The 21,873-nt window shown below is 41.5% G+C and overlaps 1 protein-coding gene across 1 annotated transcript in view; it reads right to left on the bottom strand.

Annotated features, from left to right (window-relative positions):
- The window catches only part of ADGRD1 (adhesion G protein-coupled receptor D1), an 897,745-nt gene that overhangs the window by 285,875 nt on the left and 589,997 nt on the right, over positions 1-21,873 (bottom strand). The window contains exon 17 of the mRNA XM_082270985.1: positions 5,743-5,854. Coding sequence (XP_082127111.1) covers positions 5,743-5,854 — 112 coding nt within the window. The remainder of the gene's footprint in view (positions 1-5,742; positions 5,855-21,873) is intronic.

The raw sequence follows: 21,873 nt of genomic DNA, 5'->3' as shown, positions 1-21,873 counted from the left end.
GTTCTGCCTATCAATGCCCATCAGTGCCAACTATCAGTACCCATCAGTGCAGCATATCAGAGCTGCCTACAAGTGCCACCTCTCAGTGGCCTTCAGTGCTGCCTATCAGAGCAACCTACTAGTGCCCATTAGTGCCACCTATCAGTGCAGCCTCATCAGTGCCTCCTTATCAGTGCACACCAGTGCCACTTCATCAGTGCCCATGAGTGCAGCCTCATCAGTGCCCATTAGTGCGGCCACATCAGTGCCCATAAGTGCAGCCTCATCAGTGCCTATTGGTGCCGCCTTATCAGTGCCACCTCATCAGTGCCTCAGTGCCCATCAGTGCAGACTGTTAGTGCCCATCAATGCCCATTAGTGCAGCTTTATCAGCGCATATCAGTGAAGGAGAAAAAAATGACCTGTTTGCATAATTTTATTAAAACATTTCCAGTCTTTTTTTGTTTCTCTAGCAAAAAATAAAAAACCCAGTGGTGATTAAATACTACCAAAATAAATCTCTATTTGTGTGAAAAAAATGATAAAAAATTTGTTTGGGTACAGTGTTGCATGACCGCGCAATTGTCATGCAAAGCGTGACAGCGCTGAAAGCTGAAAATTGGCCTGGGCAGGAAGGGGGTAGAGTAAAACCTTGGATTGCGAGTAACTTGGTCTGTGAGTATTTTACAAGATGAGCAAAATGTTTTATAATTTTAACTTGATAAACGAGCTGGGTCCTGCAATAGGAGTAGCTTGAGATCTGACTTGTGAGACATGAAACATGTGAAATCCCATTTTAGTCAATGAGAACTGTCTTAATTAGCACTACTGAAGTTGATCCGGCTTTAGAACAGTTTTCTGTACTACTTCAAGGCGACTACTATCCAACTTGTGCTCATAGACTTTAAGGAGGGTTTGTGAAAAGAAAAATACTTATGCTCAAAAAAGCTCAAAGAAGCTCAATAAAAATGTGCACAAGAGCACAAAAAAGTAAAAGCTTCTTCAAGCTGAAATAAAAGCTCAAATGCCTGTAAAAGCAGCTTTTGTTTTGAGCTACAGTGTGCATGAGCCCTATGTCGGATCCTCATCTTAGTTGATGTGATTTGGATCCAACATTGCAGGAAGATTACCCAGGCCTTCCCTGAAGTTGCCTTGAGGTCACATTGCTATAATCTTTTTATATGGACTATAGACTGAAGGACTTATGAATAAATGGTTATGGAACGAATCATCTGAGTTTCCTTTATTTCTTGAAATGTGCTTTGATATACGAGTGATTTGGATTACAAACATGTTTCCGGAACTATAATGCTAGCAATCCAAGGTTTTACTGTATAAGTGCACAGTAAGCAAGTGATTAAAGGTTAAGCCTGCTTTCGTGGGGAAAAAATCACAATAGAAAAAAAAAAAAAGAAACAGCATATATGTGTGTTAGAACACAATCCTTATTGAAATTTATTACTATTAAAACTACCCTTCCTTTTCAATCTGCACTATAATCTTTTGTAAAATGCAATATGGCAAACTGGAGGCGGGATAGAACACCCCCAGAGATGTCATTTTCTGCTCAAGTGTTTGGCTCACTGACTTTTACAGCAGTCTTCACTAACTAAAAGCCAGATTTTAGGCATCCTCTGCAACAAAAAATTCAGTTTTGGTAAGATGCTCCTTAACCACTTCTGGACAAGAAGGATTTGCCCCCTTAATGACCAGGCTGTTTTTCGATTCGGCACTGCGTTACTTTAAAGGACAATTGCGTGGTCGTGCGACGATGTACCCAAATAAAATTGTCCTTTTTTTCCCCACAATAGAGCTTTCTTTTGGTGGAATTTGAGCGATTTTTAGTTTTTGCACTATAAACAAAAAAAGAGCGTAAATTCTGAAAAAAAAAACAATATTTTTCACTTTCTGCTATGAAACATTCCCAAAAAAATATATTTTAAATCAAAATTTTTCATCATTTTAGGCCAATTTGTATTCTGCTACATATTTTAGGTAAAAAAATAGCAATAAGCATATTTTAATGGGAATCCCCCCCCCCCCACAGTTAGAAAGCAACCTCTAGGAACACATTTAACCCTTTGATCGTCCCTGGTGTTAACCCTTTCCCTGCCATTGTCATTGGTACAGTACCAGTGCATATTTTTAGTACTGATTACTGTAGTAATGTCACTGGTCTCCCCAAAAGTGTCAGTTAGGGGTCCGATCTGTCCGCCGCAATGTTGCAGTCCAGCTAAAAATCGCAGATCGCCGTCATTACTAGTAAAAATAAATAAATAAATAAAAATGACATAAATCTTTCCCCTAGTTTGTAGATGCGATAACCAATCAATATATATTTATTGGGATTTTTTTACCAAAAATATGTAGCAGAATAAAAATTGGCCTAAAATGATGAAAAAATATTATTTTTTATTTTTTTTTTTTATTGGTAATGTTTTATAGCAGAAAGTAAAAAATATTGTTTTTTTTTTTTTTTTTTTTTAGAATTGTCGCTATTTTTTTGGTTATAGCACAAAAAAAATAAAAATCGCACAGGTGATCAAATACCACAAAAGAAAGCTCTAATTATGGGTAAAAAAAGGACGGAAACACCAAATAATATCCGGAAATTACTCTTTTTTTTTTTTTTTTTCTTAGCCCCACCCTAAAAAAAGGACATCAATTTTATTTGGGTACAGCGTCGCATGTACAATAAAATAACGCAGTGCCGTATCACATAAAATGGCCTGGTCATTAAGGGAGTAAATCCTTCCGGTCCAGAAGTGGTTAAGTTTCTATAAAAAATGCATTTGTTAGCTAATTTTGTCTGATGCTGGTAACATGCTAAATTACAAACTGCATAGATGTGCAGGTGGAAAAAATTTGCTGTGCAACTGTGTCAATGATTCACATAGGAGCAACAAATCTTCACCATAATTTTGCTAACACGTTTATTTCATAGAATCGGCAGTGCCATCTAGTGGCAATAATGTGGTATTTTTTTATATGACTTATTTCAGGAAAAATGCTAGATGGCGCTGACTATTCTAAGCATAAATAATTTTAACCACTTGAGCTCTGGAAGATTTAACACCCTTCATGACCAGGCCATTTTTTTGCTTTTCAGCACAGCACTACTTTAACTGGTAATTGCGTGGTCATGCTGTACCCAAACAAAATTATATAATTTTCTTCACAAAAATAGAGCTTTCTTTTGGTTGCATTTGATCACCACTGGGTTTTTTATTTTGTGCAATATGAATAAAAGGGACCGAAAATTTTGAAAAAATAATATGTTTTACTTTCTGCTATAAAACATATCCAATAAAAAATGGAAAAATGTCCTCATACATTTTGGTCAAAATGTATTCTGCTAAATGTCTTAAAAAAAAGTTATAGCTCCTAAAATCTATGGTCTATCGATTTTTTTTTTTTTATACACTAACTGACTTGGGGGAGCTTGCTAACTGCCACTGACATCACCAGTGACACTAATACACTGATCAGTGATAATACTCTACACCAGTGGTTCTTAACCTGGGTTCGGTGAGTCAGTCTCGCGGGTTCGGTGCAGGTCAAGACAAAACACCCGACTCATATGATTCGTGATGACACGCCCCGCTCATTGGCTGCAGGTGATCACGCAACATCACTTGGCCTATCTGTGCTGCAAGGAATTTGGCGCGGCCAGTAGTCGAATTGTAACTGTCGTAATGGTACGCCTTGTGATTTCTTTCTTAATATTAATCCCTTCATACTATGTCGAGCAAAAAAAGAAAGTGGTCGGACGAATATGTACAATATGGATTCACATGTATAACGGAACGTGATGGGAGTCAGCGTCCTAACTGCACGATTTGCAATGCCAAGTTGAGCAATTCTAGCCTAGCGCCGGCAAAACTAAGAGAACACTTCCTTAAGCTGCATGGAGATGGAAAATACAAGAACACAACGCTCGCTGAATTCAAGGTGAGGAGAGCCATATTTTATTTTTACAATTAAGAAGGGTTCGGTGAATGCGCATATGAATCTGGTGGGGTTCAGTACCTCCAACAAGGTTAAGAACCACTGCTCTACACTGCCACTGTACTAATGACACTGGCTGGGAATGGATTAACATCTTTACCAACACATAGCTCTGAACTGTCCAATCAGCAGGTACCGGGCCTTAATCATTGGACTTGCTGTACAATCGCAGCGGGTGCTGGGCATGCGCATGCCCTAAACCCGGAAGTAGGTAGTGATGTATGGGTACATCACTTTGCCTACAGCGGCCGCTCGCCCATAGTACACTGCAGGCGGCAAGTGGTTATGAAAATGAAGATTTGTTGTGCCTATTGAACGATGGATGTGTTCGCGCGGCACATTTTTTATACATTTAGTGTTTTACCTGGCCCAGAATACAACCACAAATCTACGTATAGCCTCCTCTGCTTTCCCTATCTATAATAAATCTGGAAAGGAAAGCCTGTGCTTTTTCTCTGGCCCCAGCATCCTTCACTTGCTAGGTTACAGCCTACCTCACACACACTGCAGCAGGAAAGCAAGGTTGCCTAGCAAGTAAACAAGTGACAAGAAATTGCAGTGTTGCCCAGAAACACAGTGAAAAGCCTAATTAACCACTTCTGGACCGGAAGGATTGACCCCCAATGACCAGGCCATGTTTTACGATACGGCACTGCGTCACTTTAACTGACAATTGCGCAATGTCCTTTTTTCCCCCACAAATATGGTTTTCCTTTGGTGGTATTTGATCAACTGTGCGATTATTTTTTTTTTTGCGCTATAAACAAAAAAAGAGCGACAATTCTGAAAAAAAATAAATAAATTTTACATTCTGCTATATAACATTCCCAATAAAAAAAAATTAAAAATCAAATTTTTTCATCACTTTAGGCGAATTTGTATTCTGCTACATATTTTTGGTAAAAAAAAAAATACCAATAAGTGTATATTGATTGGTTTGCACAAAAGTTATTGCGTCTACAAACTAGGGGAGAGATTTATGTAATTTATGTTCCTAAATAAGAGGAACACAGGATCCCTGTGTTCATAACTGACAGAACAGCGGTCTGCCGTGTTTACATCGCCAGACCGCCGTTCTGTCTCTACGGGGAGTGATCCGGGTACCTTGCGGCAATCGCAGCCGCCGCATCCGCTGATTAGCTTCCCCTATGGTGAATTGGCAGGTGCGCCACTGGAAGCGGTCCCGCGAAGCGATGTACAGGTACACCGTTTCACAGGACACAGCCGACCTGCCGCAGTAAAAATACGGTGCCTGGTCAGCAAGCAGTTTATCTTGGTGCAAGATTTGGATTAAAGTGTATGGAAACCCCAGGAATTACCTTCTTTTATTCGCTGAGTATTGGACTGTGACCATACCATTAACAGAGTTTTGTTACATCTGTTCAATAATTGCAAAAAATACCATAAATCTTGCCTGCGCCTGTGCTGATAGTTATCATTTACATTGTTCTCGTTTAACTGTGGACTACAGAACATCCCACACCAGATGAAAATAAAGCCAAAATTGTCTAGAAATAAAACCAATGCAGCCACCATATCTAAAATGTTTGTTCTTGGGATTAGATTTGTTTTATTCCTGAACCAATTGGATTTTGCTGGCTTTAGCTTTTTGTTTCCTATATAATATAAACCATTCAGTACTTGCCTGGGCTGGTCTTTCCTTTTTTTTTTTTGGTCATTTAGGTTGTCTAAGAAAACTGTCTATATTTAAAATAATTTCAGACTAATATTTAAGACAAGAAGGTATATACATACCGTCCCAGGAACAAACCGAAAGCTGATCAGGAGAAGGATCTGGGCAACCAGAATGGCAAATGAGAGGTTGGCATGAATATGATACCGCTGATTTCGGATTGTGCTCACTGAGCTGTATTGGGAAAAAACATAAAATAATACTTAATTTTAAGTACATGTGCAAATTTGTAATAAATATACATTTGTAATAAATATACATGTATATACAATATATGTATGCTTTATTTATATTAATATTGAGATATATGACCTAATAACAGCTTTAGGGTCCAGCATAATAAAGTGCATAAAGCGCATAAATAGAGCATAGTGAATGGTGTGTATGCACTATGCAGATCTGAGAGCCGTGGATAGATGGGTGCTGGGTGCAGTGGTGAAACCTTTGATTTAGGAGGGCTGGGGATGGATGTAATGGTGAGAGCTATGGATGGATAGGGGTTGCAAGGAGGTTGAAGACATGAGAGCTTTGGATGGAAGAGGGGTGCAGAGTTTACAACTATGTGAGAGCTGTCGATGGCAGTGAGCAATGGATGCAGGAAAGTGCAAAAATGAGATATGGAAGCATGGACAGGGATGAGCTGTGGGGGGAGGGGTGCAGAGTTGTTCTTTGGACGGGGACACAGATCAGTAAAAGAGGCAAGCAGGGATGAGCAGTGGATGACAACTTTTGGGGCATTGCTTACAGAAGGGGAACTTGTTTTTGAGGGCTCGGTGAAGAGGTAAGGATGAGAGAGGGAGATGGGTGCAGTGGTGCGAGCTGTAGATGGGAGAGGGGTCATGACATGGAAGCTGTAGAATTAGATAGAGGAAGTGCAAAGGTAAGAACTGTGGATGGATAGAGAGGCATATAGGTGAGAGTCGGGGGGGGGGTGCATAATTGAGAAGATGAAGCATAGATAGAGCTGTAGAGGGGGATGCATAGGTGAATAATAGCAACAGATGTGAGCTGTGGGCAGGAGAGAACAGAAGTAAGTGGTGAGTGGTTACTTTTGGGGCATTGTTAATAGAAGGGAGAAATTGTGTTTGGGGAGGAGGAGAAAGAAGATTTACTGAGAGACAACAAAGCATACAGAGTTAAAGTGGATGTAAAATCTCTCCTATACCCGGTGAAGTGAACAGCCTCAGATGATACACAGATCAAACAAATCTCCCTACATATGTTTTACATGTATATCTGCTGTCTTCTGCTTTCTACATACTTTAGAAAGCGCACATCATGTTAGAATTTGTTCTTCCTCTTTCAGCTGTGGGTGTGGAGTCTTGGCATACACTGTGTGACAACTGATTGGAGGAAAGGTACACCCCCCCCCCCTCCACATAGGTAGAGGAATGAAGATACTTGCAGAGCTGTGCTGTGAATATATCAGCTCTCTGCTAATCTATTTATAGCAACCTCCCCGACAAATTTCCAGCTGCTTTTATCTCCTGTGTCAGAGAGCTTGTCAGAAGTTCTCATGCTGATAAAAGAGGAACAAAGCAGAAAGACTCGGGACTCAGGGCTTTGGAGAGAGATAGGTAAACTCTACAGATATGTGTGTTCAGGTCAAATTTCACAAATCAGGTTTATATCCACTTTAAGGTTAAGAGAATGTAATGTATGGCATGGCATATACTGTAGGATGAAGCTGTCAGAATTGTGTAACATACCTTGTATATTACATGGTCATGACTGCCATACTCTGTGTACTGTGTTATATGTTTATACTCCCCTTACTGTCATATGTTACATATTAATGGCCACTGGACTGTGCTACTAAATGTTGTGCTCTGTACAATGGGGTTTATGCTACATATTCCTAAACCCTGCACTTTGTATGCTTTGCTGCAATTTACTTACTATTGACAACTGCATTCTGAGCACAGGGCTGTAGGTTACATACTACCAACTAGGTCACTCTGTAAGCAGATTTACAGCCAGGTCCATAAATATTGGGACATCTACACAATTCAATTTTTTTTGGCTCTATACACCACCACAATGGATTTAAAATGAAACAAACAAGATGTGCTTTAACTGCAGACTGTCAGCTTTAATTTGAGGGTATTTCCATCCAAATCAGGTGAACGGTGTAGGAATAACAACAGTTTGTATATGTGCCTCCCACTTTTTAAGGGACCTAAAGTAATGGGACAGATTAACAATCATAACTCAAACTTTCACTTTTCAATACTTGGTTGCAAATCCTTTGCAGTCAATTACAGCCTGAAGTCTGGAACGCATAGACATCACCAGACACTGGGTTTCATCCCCGGTGATGCTCTGCCAGGCCTCTACTGCACCTGTCTTCAGTTCCTGCTTGTTCTTGGGGCATTTTCCCTTCAGTTTTGTCTTCAGCAAGTGAAATGCATGCTCAATCGGATTCAGGTCAGGTGATTGACTTGGCCATTGCATAACATTCCACTTCTTTCCCTTAAAATCTCTCTGGTTGCTTACGCAGTATGCTTCGGGGTCATTGCCCATCTGCACTGTGAAGCGCTGTCCAATGAGTTCTGAAGCATTTGGCTGAATATGAGCAGATAATATTGCCTGAAACACTTCAGAATTCATCGTGCTGCTTTTGTCAGCTGTCATATCATCAATAAATACAAGAGAACCATTTCCATTGGCAGTCATACATGCCCACGCCATGACACTACCACCACCATGCTTCACTGATGAGGTGGTATGCTTTGGATCATGAGCAGTTCCTTTCCTTCTCCATACTCTTCTCTTCCCATCACTCTGGTACAAGTTGATCTTGGTCTCATCTGTCCATAGGAAGTTGTTCCAGAACTGTGAAGGCTTTTTTAGATGTTGTTTGGCAAACTCTAATCTGGCCTTCCTGTTTTTGAGGCTCACCAATGGTTTACATCTTGTAGTGAACCCTCTGTATTCACTCTGGTGAAGTCGTCTCTTGATTGTTTACTTTGACACACATACACCTACCTCCTGGAGAGTGTTCTTGATCTGGCCAACTGTTGTGAAGGGTGTTTTCTTAACCAGGGAAAGAATTCTTCGTCATCCACCACAGTTGTTTTCCATGGTCTTCCGGGTCTTTTGGTGTTGCTGAGCTCACCAGTGCATTCTTTCTTTTTAAGGATGTTCCAAACATTTGATTTGGCCACACCTAATATTTTTGCTATCTCTCTGATGGGTTTGTTTGTTTTTTCAGCCTAATGATGGCTTGCTTCACTGATAGCTCTTTGGATCTCATATTGAGAGTTGACAGCAACAGATTCCAAATGCAAATAGCACTCTTGAAATGAACTCTGGACCTTTTATCTGCTCCTTGTAAATGGGATAATGAGGGAATAACACACACCTGGCCATGGAACAGCTGAGCAGCCAATTTTCCCATTACTTTTGGTCCCTTAAAATGTGGGAGGCACATATACAAACTATTGTAATTCCTACACCGTTCACCTGATTTGGATATAAATACCCTCAAATTAAAGCTGAAAGTCTGCAGTTAAAGCACATCTTCATTTCAAATCCATTGTGGTGGTGTATAGAGCCAAAAAGATTAAAATTGTGTCGATGTCCCAATATTTATGGACCTGACTGTATATGTAACATAATCCTCACAACTCTGCATGCTGGGACTGCAGCGGTCAAGTGTGTACAGGTAGGGATTAGGATTGCATAATGTATAGCGCAGTATAGAAGAGTTGTGGTTAGAAGTATGTAATGTACAATAGTTTTTACTGCTGTTTCCTACAGAATTGGGGCCTTTGTATTCTGAACTGTACATTACTTACTCCTGACCCACTGCACTATGCACACTCAGCTGTATATGACATATATATAACCACTGCACCCTTTGTACATTATAAACTCCTGACCTCTGCAGTCTATATGCCATTTATAGTTATATACTCCTTACCAAAAAGTTAACTGTCTCAACAATTGCTGGTTGCAAAGTAGTTCCTGACTTATTCTGTTTCTTTAATCACCTCCCGCCCGCTATACAGACAAATGACAGCGGGTGGCTCTCTCCTTCTGGGACGATGTCATATTACGTTATCCCACTCTCGCCATGCTTGCGCGCCTGCGGGGCATGCAGCATGGCGATCAGCAGTTCGATGTGTCCCTGGGACACTGTGCATCCCCAATCTCCATAAAGAGCTGATGATGAGGATCTTTACTCATGTGATCAGCTGTGTCCAATAACAGCTGATCACTAGGGATGATTGAACGGTTCGGGTCGACCATCGGTTCGACCCGAACATTGACTGTTCAAAATTCGGCCGAATTTCAAACTTTTTGCTGAAAAAGTTCGGAATTCGGCAACCAGAACTGACCAAAATGCAATGGGACAGGAACTGGGCTTTAAAAGCCTGTGATTGGACCAGAACCATCAGTAAAAGCCAATGGAGGGGGCAGGAGGATGCTAGGAATGTGATTGAAGTGACTAGGGGGTCCAGAGGCCAATCAGTAGTGAATACGCCCCCCACTATATAAGATAGCCCCAACAAATCTCTAGCATTGTAATACAGGGAGGTGGAAGAGCTTGGAAGCAGTTCTGTTACTCCTGCTTCAAAAGTGTCATTTAGCAATTATTAGTGTAGTTAGGGTACTATTTTCCACTATAGTTAGATTTAATAATCTAGTTTCTGTAGGGAAAGTGTTAAGTGTCCCCTTCCATGTCAGGGTGACCGCCATAGAAAAAAAGATTGTTTCTATTAGAATTGCAGTAGAGCAGGATAGTGGCTTTGCTACTTTCACACCTGGCCATTTTTGTTGCAGGCGTTTATTGGGCTTTTTTGTGGACGTCTTTGGAGGCAGGCATGACATCTGAACTTCTGTGTAGGGGTATATATACACACACACACATGTATGTATATATACACATACACATATATAGGTGCGAAAGTAGCAGAACCCTATGCCTGCACTAATGAAATTATTTGCAGGCATAGGGCTTCGCTCCTATCACACCTATATGTGTGTATGTGTATAAATACATATATGTGTTTGTGTATATATACCCCTATACAGAAGTTCAGATGTTATGCTTGCCTCCAAAGACACCCAAAAAATGCCCAAAAAAAATGCCTGCAACAACACACCTGGGCATTTTTGTTGCAGGCGTTTTTTTGGGCATTTTTTGGGCGTCTTTGGAGGCAGGCATGACATCTGAACTTCTGTGTAGGGGTATATATACACACAGAACCCTATGCCTGCGCTAATGAAATTATTTGCATCTTTGATTATCTCCTGTAATCCGTCCGCAGTCTCTGATTATCTCCTGTAGTCCACCCGCAGTCTCTGGTCATCTCCTGTACTCCACCTGCAGTCTCTGATTATCTCTTGTAGTCCGTCCGCAGTCTCTGATTATCTCCTGTAATCCATCTACAGTCCCTGATTATCTCCCGTAGTCCATCCGCAGTCTCTGATTATCTCATGCAATCCATCCGCAGTCTTTGATTAGCTCCTGTAATCCATCCACAGTCTCTGATTATCTCCTGTAGTCCACCAACTGTCTTTGATTATCTCCTGTAATCCATCCGCAGTCTCTGGTCATCTCCTGTAGTCCATCCGCAGTCTCTGATTATCTCCTGTAGTCCATCTGCAGTCTCTGATTATCTCCTGTAATCCATCCGCAGTCTCTGGTCATCTCCTGTAGTCCATCCGCAGTCTCTGATTATCTCCTGTAGTCCATCTGCAGTCTCTGATTATCTCCTGTAATCCATCCACAGTCTCTGGTTATCTCCTCTAGTCCATTTGCAGTCTCTGATTATCTCCAGTAGTCCATCTGCAGTCTCTGATTATCTTCTGTAATCCATCCGCAGTCTCTGATTATCTCTTGTAGTCCATCTGCAGTCCCTAATTATCTCCAGTAATCCAACTGCAGTCTCTGATTATCTCCTGTAGTCCATCTGCAGTCTTTGATTATCTCATGTAATCCATCCGCAGTCTCTGATAATCTCCTGTAGTCCACCTGCAGTCTCTGGGCATCTTCTGTAGCCTACCTACAGTCTCTGATTATCTCTTGTAGTCCATCCGCAGTCCCTGATAATCTCCTGTAGTCCACAGTCTTTGAATATCTCCTGTAATCTATTTACAGTCTCTGGTAATCTCCTGTAGTCCATCCGCAGTCTTTGATTATCTCCTGTAATCCATCCACAGTCTCTGGTGTCTAAGGTGACCAGATTTTTAAGATGAAATCCAGGGACATTTTTTTTTTTAATGGCAAATGGTAAACTTTTTTATAAGCATAATTTCTAAAAAATGATACATGTAGTGTATGTGGTATGTGTTTTTGGAATGATTGTAAGATATATGTTATTTCTCACATTTCGCCCATGAGATAAATAAAAAATATCTCATACAATTATTTGGAATATGACTACCAAATGTTAAGAAGATAAGATAAAGGAAAAACTTTTCAATGCATAATTTGTATTTTATTCTTACCAAAGAAGTACAGAGGTGCACTATGTACAGATTGCAAAGTTCAGGGGTGCACCCAGAGATGGTTCAAATCTTAGCTGATCCCTGCTAAACCAGGCAATATTCTAATCATCTATGGCTTGCTTAACTGAGTAACTGACACTGACATCAACAGTGACACTAATATAATGATCAGCTAAGGAGGAGGAGTGCAGAGTATATGGCATGGGGTAGTATGAGCAGGAGAAGAGTGTGGAGTATATGGCGGTGGGTAACATGTACAGGAGAAGAGTTTGGAGTATATAGTGGTGGGTAATATGTGCAGGAGAAGAGTGTGGAGTATATAGTGGTGGGTAGTATGTGCAGGAAAAGAGTGTGGTGTATATAGTGGTGGGTAATATGTGCAGGGGAAGAGTGTGACCCTTATGGTGGTGGGTGGTATGTGCAGGATGGTGTCAGTAGGGCAGTGGATAATATCAGTATAGCAATAGACAGTGTTAATTTTTTTGTTTATTATTTTATTTTTTATTATTTTATACAATTTTATTTTTGTATTATTTTTTACAAACATTTTGTGAGGGCAGTGGATAGTGTCAGTTGAGCAGTGGATGGTGTCAGTAGTTTTTATTTTTATTTTTTATTATTTTATTTTGTATTATTCTTTACAATTTTATTTTTATTTTTTTTTTTTCCAAATACTTTTTTGAAAGTGCTTTGGTTGGGGGTGGGGGTTGTGGACTATTATGGCTGGATGGTATCAGTAGAGCAGTGGACAGTGTCAGTAGTTTTTTATTTATTTTTTTATTTATACATTTTTTACAAATATATTTATTTATTTTATTTTTTTTACAATTTAAATTCTTATTTTTTTTCACAATTCTTTTTTGGGGGGAGGAGATTGGCAGTGTTTTTTTTATTTTTATTTTGGTTATCTTTTTTCTTTTCTTTTTTTTTGGGGGGGGGGGGGAGTGGAAGGTGTCAGTGTTTTTTTTTGTTTGTTTTTATTATTCTTATCGCCGGTTCACACTGCAGCGACGCTACTTCTGTGTAGGGGTAGGAGCGGCCGCCACGGACTTCATAACATTGAAGTCTATGGCGGTCTCCTCCGGGTCGCCCCAAAGAAGCTCCGGACCCTTTTTCTAGGTCGGAGCGACTTGTGTCGCTCCTATTAGAACGGGTCCGCAGCTTCCCTATGGGAGGCGACCTGCGGCGACCTGTGAGGCGACCAGGTCGCCTCACAGGTCGCCCTAGTGTGAACCGGCACTTACAGTGTCATTTTTAAATATTTATTTATAACAGTTCTTTTTTCTTTTTTTTTTTTTATCAGCCCTCTTGGGGGGCTTTTGTCTAAATAGACCCCTGACATCCGGCCCTTTGAGACAGAGAAAGGGATTGGGGACACATATTCCCCAGTCCATTTCTCTGCAGCCTCAACTTCAATGAGATTGAATGGACAGGAGACATAGGCTCCTGTTCATTCATAAACTGAAGCATCGTAAACAATGTTTATGATGCTCAGTTATGAATGAACAGTCAGTGATCACTGACTTTGCTCATTCAGAAAAGGAAGGAGTCGGTAAATGACATATTTACTGGCTCCTTCCTGTGCTTTCCATCCTGACAGATCGAGGACGTGGGAGGGACCAGAGCACAGAGAGGGACCAGAGGAGCACAGAGGGTAACCAGAGGGAGACCTGGAGGAGCACAGAGGGGGAGCCGGAGGAGGGCAGGGGGCCCAGAGATTAGGTACATTTGATGGGGGAGGATCTGTGCGGCAGTGGGGGGAGTTACAAGCACCGATCTCCCTGTGTGGCTTTCAATGAAGCAGCTGACAGCCGTGGGAGGGAGAGGAGGAGAAGCGGCTGTCAGGGAGATAGGTGCTTGTAACTTCCCTCAACGCCGCACAGAACAGTGTCGGGGACAAAACCGGGGACAGACTTGGTCCGGGGACAGTGTTCTTAGTTTGAGGACGTCTTGTCACCATAAAGTAATCTATCCGCAGTTTCTGACCATCTCCTGTAGTCCATCCACAGTCTCTGATTATCTCAAGTAGTCCAATCCGCAGACTCTGATTATCTCCTGTAGTCCATCCACAGTCTCTGATTATCTCAAGTAGTCCATCCGCAGACTCTGATTATCTCCTGTAGTCCATCCGCAGACTCTGATTATCTCACGCAGTCTATCCGCAGGCTCTGATTATCTCCTGTAATCCATCTGCAGTCTCTGATTATCTCCTGTAGTCCATCCACAGTCTCTGATTATCTGTGCATTTGGCTTGTGGCTGCAGCGACTGTGACTTCAATGGGAAAGTTTTATGGCACCGCCGCCTGTGTAACTTGCCATGTCGGGCACCGCTAAGCTAAGCGTCGATGTCACAGCAATGTGTAGTCAACGATGCAGCTTCTATGTTATGCTAAGATTGGCTATTACAGTGCACAATGTAATAGGCAGTCCAAAGGCACTGACTGCTGTGATTTTGTGGGGTGGAGAGGCCGTTCCCTGTCAGAACACGCACAGCGGGGGAGATCGCTGTTCTAACACTGCGTGTGTTAGTACAGTGATCTGTCAGGTTTATTTCCGTTCAACCCGCTGGGCTGAACAAAAAGAAAGCTGAAAGTCTGTACCAGGCCTTAGACTGAACAATAGCCAACCTCACTGGGCAATGTTCGTAAAACACTGGAAGAAGGCAAAACTGAAATCAGGTTCAATTTTCAAGAGGATCTGAGAAAATAGAATTAGGGATGTGATTGCTTACTATGAATAACACATAGTTTTTCCTTTTTCCAGTTTTCTTGAATGTGGTGCAATTTTTTATATTTAAAAAGACTTTTACTTAATACCTGCTGCTGAACTCCCCCCCCCCCCCCCCCCTCTAAAAAAAAAAAAAAATGACCTACGGCCCTGATAGCATAAATTTTATTTATTCAAATTTGAAATAACTGTCTATGCCAGGTTGACCTTTTTTTTTTTTTTTTTATTGGCAAGGTGTGGTTTGTAATGAGTAATGACAGGCCCTAGGACCCAGATCATAGAAACAACAACAGGGGCATATGCCTAAGTCCTAGTTGATGTCCAGAGGAACCCAGCTACAACCTTCATGCTCCTGTAGTCAACAGGGGAATGAAGTAATTTGTTAATGTAGTTCACCATGGGGGGATATAATCAACATGTACAAATACATAAGGAGTCCATATAGTGAACTTGGTGTTGAGTTATTCAAATTAAGGTCATCACAGAGGACAAGGGGGCACTCTTTACATCTAGAGGAAATTAGATTTCATCTCCAAATTTGGAAAGGTTTCTTCACAGTAAGAGCTGTGAAAATGTGGAATAGACACCCTCCAGAGCTGGTTTTAGCCAGCTTAGTAGATTGCTTTAAAAAAGGCCCCGATTATTTCCAAAATGTACATAATATAACTGCGTACTAATATTTATAGGTAAAGTTGATCCAAGGAATATCCAATTGCCTCTCGGGGGATCAGGAAGGAATTTTTTCCCCTGCTGGATTAAATTGGATCATGCTTTGCTGGGGTTTTTCGCCTTTCTCTGTGGGTATTGGATTGTGTGGTTGTTTTTATTTTATTGGTTGAACTAGATAGACTTGTGTATTTTTTTAACCTGACTAACTATGCAACTATGTAACCTTGCCTGTCACTTCAAAAAGACGAATACATTGCTAAGTAGGTAGTTAGTGTCTGATGCGGCCTCAGCAATAGGGACAATGCAGATAAGGTGACTTTTTATGTGGAATGTAACCTTGCCTAGGATTCAGTTTTGCTTTAATCTACTGTATCTCTGGCCCTGAGAATAATAGAGAACAGGGAAATGTAATCAGATGTGAGGAATGAAGAAATTGTCTCAAATTCTTTCTGTGCTGCACTCTGTTTGCAAATATTTCCTAAAATTTAATATTCCGTAGAAATTCGGTAAGTCTTGATCTGCAATTTAGACATGTGCTGACAGACACATTATAGGTTTTTGCACTGCAATGTAGCTGGCAATTTGATCTGTTTACTGTGTGTATGGCATGTTAAACTATTCATATTTATAGAGGTGGGGGTCATAAGAATGGAAAAGAGTTAACTTTAGAAAAAACTGTAAATGAAAATGGCATTTCCAGTACACACTCTTGTTGTAAGTGTATTGCTTCTTGTTTCTTTTTCTGCAGATTCTATTATTGGTATCCTTAATGTGATATGGGTAGAAAAGTATATAGGGAGGCTTTTAAAAGTTTTTATATTGGTGTTGCCAGCCCTGGCACACAAAATATTTCAGAGACCCTAAATTTGCTTCTGTCAATATACTCAGTTTAGATTCATATACAAATTGTCACCACTTTTGACTTTATAAGTACTATGATGTGCTGGATATTTATACATTGTAATTTTTTTTATTTCAATAGATCTTTATTGAGATATAATACAAAGGATAGTAAAACAGTCCAAATGCAACATAACAGATTTTCCGCCTAGCATTTAAGTGAATCTAGCTCCCCTTGATCGAGCGACATTTAAGAGTTATAAAAGGTAATACATGCAAAGATATGTAGCATCCTCCTAGGTGGATGCTAGCGAGAGAGTATAGTTTTGGATCTTTTCTGCTTACCAGAAAGATTGCCAGGTAAATCTATATAGTTCTCTGCCTACCAGAAAGCAGAATCTGCTAGTTAAATCTGGTCATGGTGCTCAGGTGAAGCACAGTTTGTCACACTGGTCCAATTGGGAGGCATATTGGACAGTGGGAGGAAACCTGACAAATGAGTGCACAGGCAATTAGTGCAGCCCTGGTAATTGTCAGAGGAATGTGCCACAGTGCATGCTGGGATACTGTATAAATGCCAAGGGCACATGTGCTCAGGGTCTTTCAGCTGTAGAGAGGGGTCCCCTCCTCTGTAGAAGTTGCCATGAGGGCCTGAGAATCAGAGAGGAGCTGAACCTGGAGGTTCTGCAGAGCTGACTGGAAGGGAGACATTGGAAAGGATCTGATTCCGCACATTGTGAGTACAGATCTGTGTCATGGGGCCTGTCCTGAAAGAGCCGTCCCTTCAGCTAGAAGAGTCAGTGGACGGGTGTCAGTCAAGGGGATGCTAGAGAGTGCCCTGAAGATAATGTAGTTGTATCAAGTCTGTTGCTGGAGAGAGCAAGAAAACGTAACCCCTTCCATTCAAGTGGCAGTATGGTTAAAACAGTGTGTCTGCTTCCACAAGTAACCTGGTGAGGCCAAGTGAGAGTTGTCCTTATCAACTGTAAATAGTTAAAGTTGGAGTATTCCACTATTCCTTTCTCCCATACAAGTTCCACAATAAAAACTAAAACCCCTGGACTGTTTACTGAGTAACGAGCAAACGGGAGTAAGGAAGGATGTGTGAACTGTCCCTAGGTGACTGTCTGCAGGTAATCAGAGCAGACCCCAGAAGTCATCACACAGCAAGCCCTATGGGGACAGTGGTACATTTGGGGACAGCATCCAGGATTTCCTCTGAGTTACAGCAGTGGTTGCTACCGACAACGACTGGATAATTGCCCAAGTAACACAATGTCTTCTCAAGTAAAGTGCTTGAGTGTCGGTGGAGAAAGGATGTGCTGTATTGTAGGAGAAAGTAATGTCTACTTTACAGTGATCAGTGCAAGTGTGCTTTCAAGTCTTGGTCACAGCAGTGTTGCTACTGGCAATGACCGGACATTTACCCAAGAAACGCCATGTCTTCTTAAGTAAAGTGCTTGCGTGTCAGTGGAGAAAGGATATGCTGTATTGTAAGATAAAATTGTGTCTGCTTTACAGTAGTCAGTACAAGTGTGCTTTCAAGTTATGGTCAAGAAAGCAGTGACCCAGGACACAGGGATCAGCGCATCAGGGGTTGTTTTAGCACATGTGCTGTGGAAGAAAATGCCTGCCATGCAGTCGGTAATAGCAGGACAATTTCTAACAGCAGTGAGGGAGTTTAGTTGGCTTGTGAATGGAAAAGTGCAACTGGAGCTCAAGGCAAGACAGAAGATGCAGATGTATGTGTATCTGTGGCAGCGAACACAATCTGCATTGCAATACCATTCGAGTGGGCTGGGCAGCGTTATGGCAGCAGTGAAGGGGTTACTGCACTGCACGGGAGAGAACGCTCCAAAGAGATCTGCCTTGCAGGAGGAGCCACCACCGGAGAGTCAGCTAGTCTGGGGCTGTGGACGCAGTCGCCGTACGTGGGCTGCCAATCTGAACTGGGGAAGGGAGCAGAGACGTCACTTCTGCGGTCGGGTATAGCCGAGGAGAAGACACGTGTGTGGTAGAGCAAGATGTGAAGATCTTTTTTTTTTTTGGCCATGGGCCACTACTGTTGCTAAAAGAAGTACTGAGAAAGGAAACTTTGTGAAGATACTTTGTTTAAAGGACACTTTGCGAAGATCTTTTTGGCCAGTGGGCCAGAGTGATGTTGAAAGAAACCTTGTGTGAGTTACTACCTTGTGAGAGAAGGGTAGTGGCTCATTGTCTTTTCAGAGAGAGGGATGCCAGAGTGAAAAATCCCTTGAAGAGTTCTTACAAACACTCAGAAGTAGGCAATCTTTGCCCCAGCAAAAACAGCCTGCGGCCAGGAGAAGATGTGTTGCCTCGGTGTTACAGAGAGAAGGACGCTGTGAACACCACTCGGGTGGACTCCGCACTTCTTCATCCTAACTTGTGGGTCTGACTAGGATAGGAAAGAGTCAGTGCCCTGGTGATAGAGCGGGACAGTGCCTATTACTAGTCATATGGTTCCCAAATGGAACAAGTACAGAAATGTCTAGTTAGTTAGATTGGCAGGTTGTTCTGTTTGTCTATTACAGGAAAACAACAGGACGGCGAGTCAAGCATGCCCTTAGGGGACCAGGTGCATCAGAAGTCTCTAGACTCAGACTGTCTGCAGGTAATCAGAGGATGCCCGAGAAGTCACCACAAGCTCTATGGGGACAGTGCTACAGATACATGTACTTAGATTCTCTGCATTTAGTGTACAATTGCAGGCGGAGGGAGAGGGAGAGGGAGGGAGGTGAAGGGGGAAGGGGGAAGAGAGGAGGAACAGGGTAGAGGGGTGTGGGAGGGAGCAGAGAGGGAAAAAGGGTTTGTAATTAAAATTTCCATTTTATTAAAGCATATGTGAAGGCATTCTTTTTTTTTCTCGGTTGGGGGATACAGTTTGGAAGGTTTAAAACTTCTGGGTTTTTTTTTGTTTTGTTTTTTTTTTTTTTTGTATTCCACTGGCGAGATTTCCCTTTATTGTCTGTGAATTCCCATCTTGTCATCACCTAAATATTTGTAATTACAGTAAAACCTTGATTGCGAGCATAATTCGTTCCAGAAACATGCTTGTGATCCAAAGCACTCTTATATCAAAGCAAATTTCCCCATAAGAAATAATGGAAACTCAGAGGATGCGTTCCACAACCACTTATTCAGAAGTCTTTCAGTTTATAGTCCATATAAAAAGATTGTTGTGTAACCATAAAATGTCCATCCACAAATGGCAGCCTCCACAAGGGGATTAGAAGCAAAATCCAGCAGGAGTTACAGTGTATAAAAGAGAAGAGAGGCGCCTCTAAGTGTAGCAATATGGTTACATTTTGTGGAGGTTCAACATTTAGCAACTCACATGGTTGATGATTTAAACAGGCACATTTAAGTATGCAGGCATCAGAGATAAAGCTGTCCACATTGACCATCCCCCTCACTGTCGGCTCTCACCGCTATCAGTCTGCAGTCGTGACTGTGAAGACTTCCCTGCAGTAGAGATCTGAAAGTGAGGCTTAAAACGCTTATGGAGCGCAGTGTGGAAGGGGTGACATCGATAGCAGTGTGGAGGATGGTCAATGTGGACAGCTTTACCCCAGATGCCTGCATACTCAAATTTGCCTGCTTTAATTATCAACCATGTGAGTTGCTAAATGTTGCATTTTCATTAAATGTAACCATATTGCTACACTTAGAGGCGCCTCTCTTCTCTTTATACTCTGCTGTGACCTGACACTACTTTATATCAAGACTTTGCTTGTTTATCGAGTCAAAATTTATAACAAAAATTTTGCTTGTCTTGCAAAACGCTCTCAAACCAAGTTACTCTCAATCAAAGGTTTTACTGTATTGGAAGATTTACCCTCCTACCTTGCTGTGTAAAGACTCAAAACTTTTGACTCCCCCCCCCCCCCCACACTTTCTGTCTTGATGGCTAAATTCTCAAAGCCTGCAGAGATGAAGCTCCCCAACAGGGATGTAGACAGCAATAAAAAAATGTACAAAGGGTCTTCCCAAGCTATCCCAAATTTTGCCACAATATACACTTTGATTAGGTCTCATTGAGGGCTGCCCTAGACCCCCAGATAATTCCAGGCACACCAGCTAGTCTGACATTTACCAAAGGTGTAAGTAAGAAGGACAGCCCAGGCCTACCTACTATCTGCTTTCTTTCTAGTTCTGACCACTACCGTGACAAGGTGGGAGCTCTTACTCTTTGCATAGGATTCTTCATTTATTTTACAATATAGAGTGTGCAGTGGCACCATTATCTGTTTTCATGGCGGAAGGGTCAGGCAAAAAATCCCAACAGGGAGCGCTTTCGTGTTTGATCCCTGACAGCTGTAAAAATCCACTGAATAATTTGTTCCACAATATGCACCCTGAGCTAAATCCTGCTTCATGGATAGTTTACCTTTTACTCTAGAATGTCAAAATATCTGCTTGTAAGGCAGCTAGAGCTTTACAAATAGGTTTAGTGCCTCATGCCTAACCTTTAAATTGAATGACCCCCCATTCTACACTAAATATAACATGCTGTTTAATGTGCCTTCTAATAGTACCTTCCTGCCATGGCTACTAACAATCCAGAAAAATAGCCAGTCTCTTCTCCACAAAGCAGCACATTGCAGGTACCTCTGCCAGGAGTGATGAGCCTCAGGGAAGCCGTATCACTGTGATTTACTGTTATCAATTGGTTAACACGTCGCCTTCACTCTCCATGAATATCTGTGATCTCTTAAATGCAGCCAACTGTCCTCCCATTTTTATGTTAACATTTAAACTGCCTCCAGTGACAATCTAATGAAACTTTTCCACCCTGGCAGCCGAATGCCACAGTGCAGATGGTATTCATAAACAATTCATCCAAACATCCAAAAGTCCGGTGGGTCAAAACCTTCTGCTAAACGTGTTAAATGTCCATGGATTAATCTAAAATGCTGCTTTTCTTGCCTCAACGGTTTCCATTTTTTTTTCAGCCGGCACAATGTACTGATTCACTGAGATCACTCTGCACGGGGAATATTAAATCGCAGCCCTTCCTTCAGCTGTCTCCCAAGAACAATTCTCCTTCTGTCTCATGCTAGTGAGTAAAAATCACTGTATATAAATTGGAGCTTTAATGGTGATATGCGGTTGGTAATAAGGTTTTTTAAAGCATTGTCTACTTTGTATGATGTTATTCTAAGGATTCTAAAGCCGTAACAGCCTTGGTAAGAAACAGAGGTTTTTGGGCAGCTTGAATTTCACAGTATTATTCTTAAAGGTACACTTCATCATACAAAATCCATGTATTAAATACAGCCTACCTGCAAAGGCTATTTACTTCCTAGCATTAATCTGCTTATTTTACATATAGAAACATAGAAACATAGAACGTGTCAGCAGATAAGAACCATTTGGCCCATCTAGTCTGCCCAATATATCTGAATCCTATGAATAGTCCCTGGCCCTATCTTATATGAAGGATAGCCTTATGCCTATCCCATGCATGCTTAAACTCC

This window comes from Pelophylax lessonae (genome assembly GCF_965119305.1).
Source record: "Pelophylax lessonae genome assembly, chromosome: 1".
Classification (NCBI taxonomy): Eukaryota; Metazoa; Chordata; class Amphibia; order Anura; family Ranidae; genus Pelophylax; species Pelophylax lessonae.
This window is presented reverse-complemented; position numbering and strand designations above follow the sequence as displayed.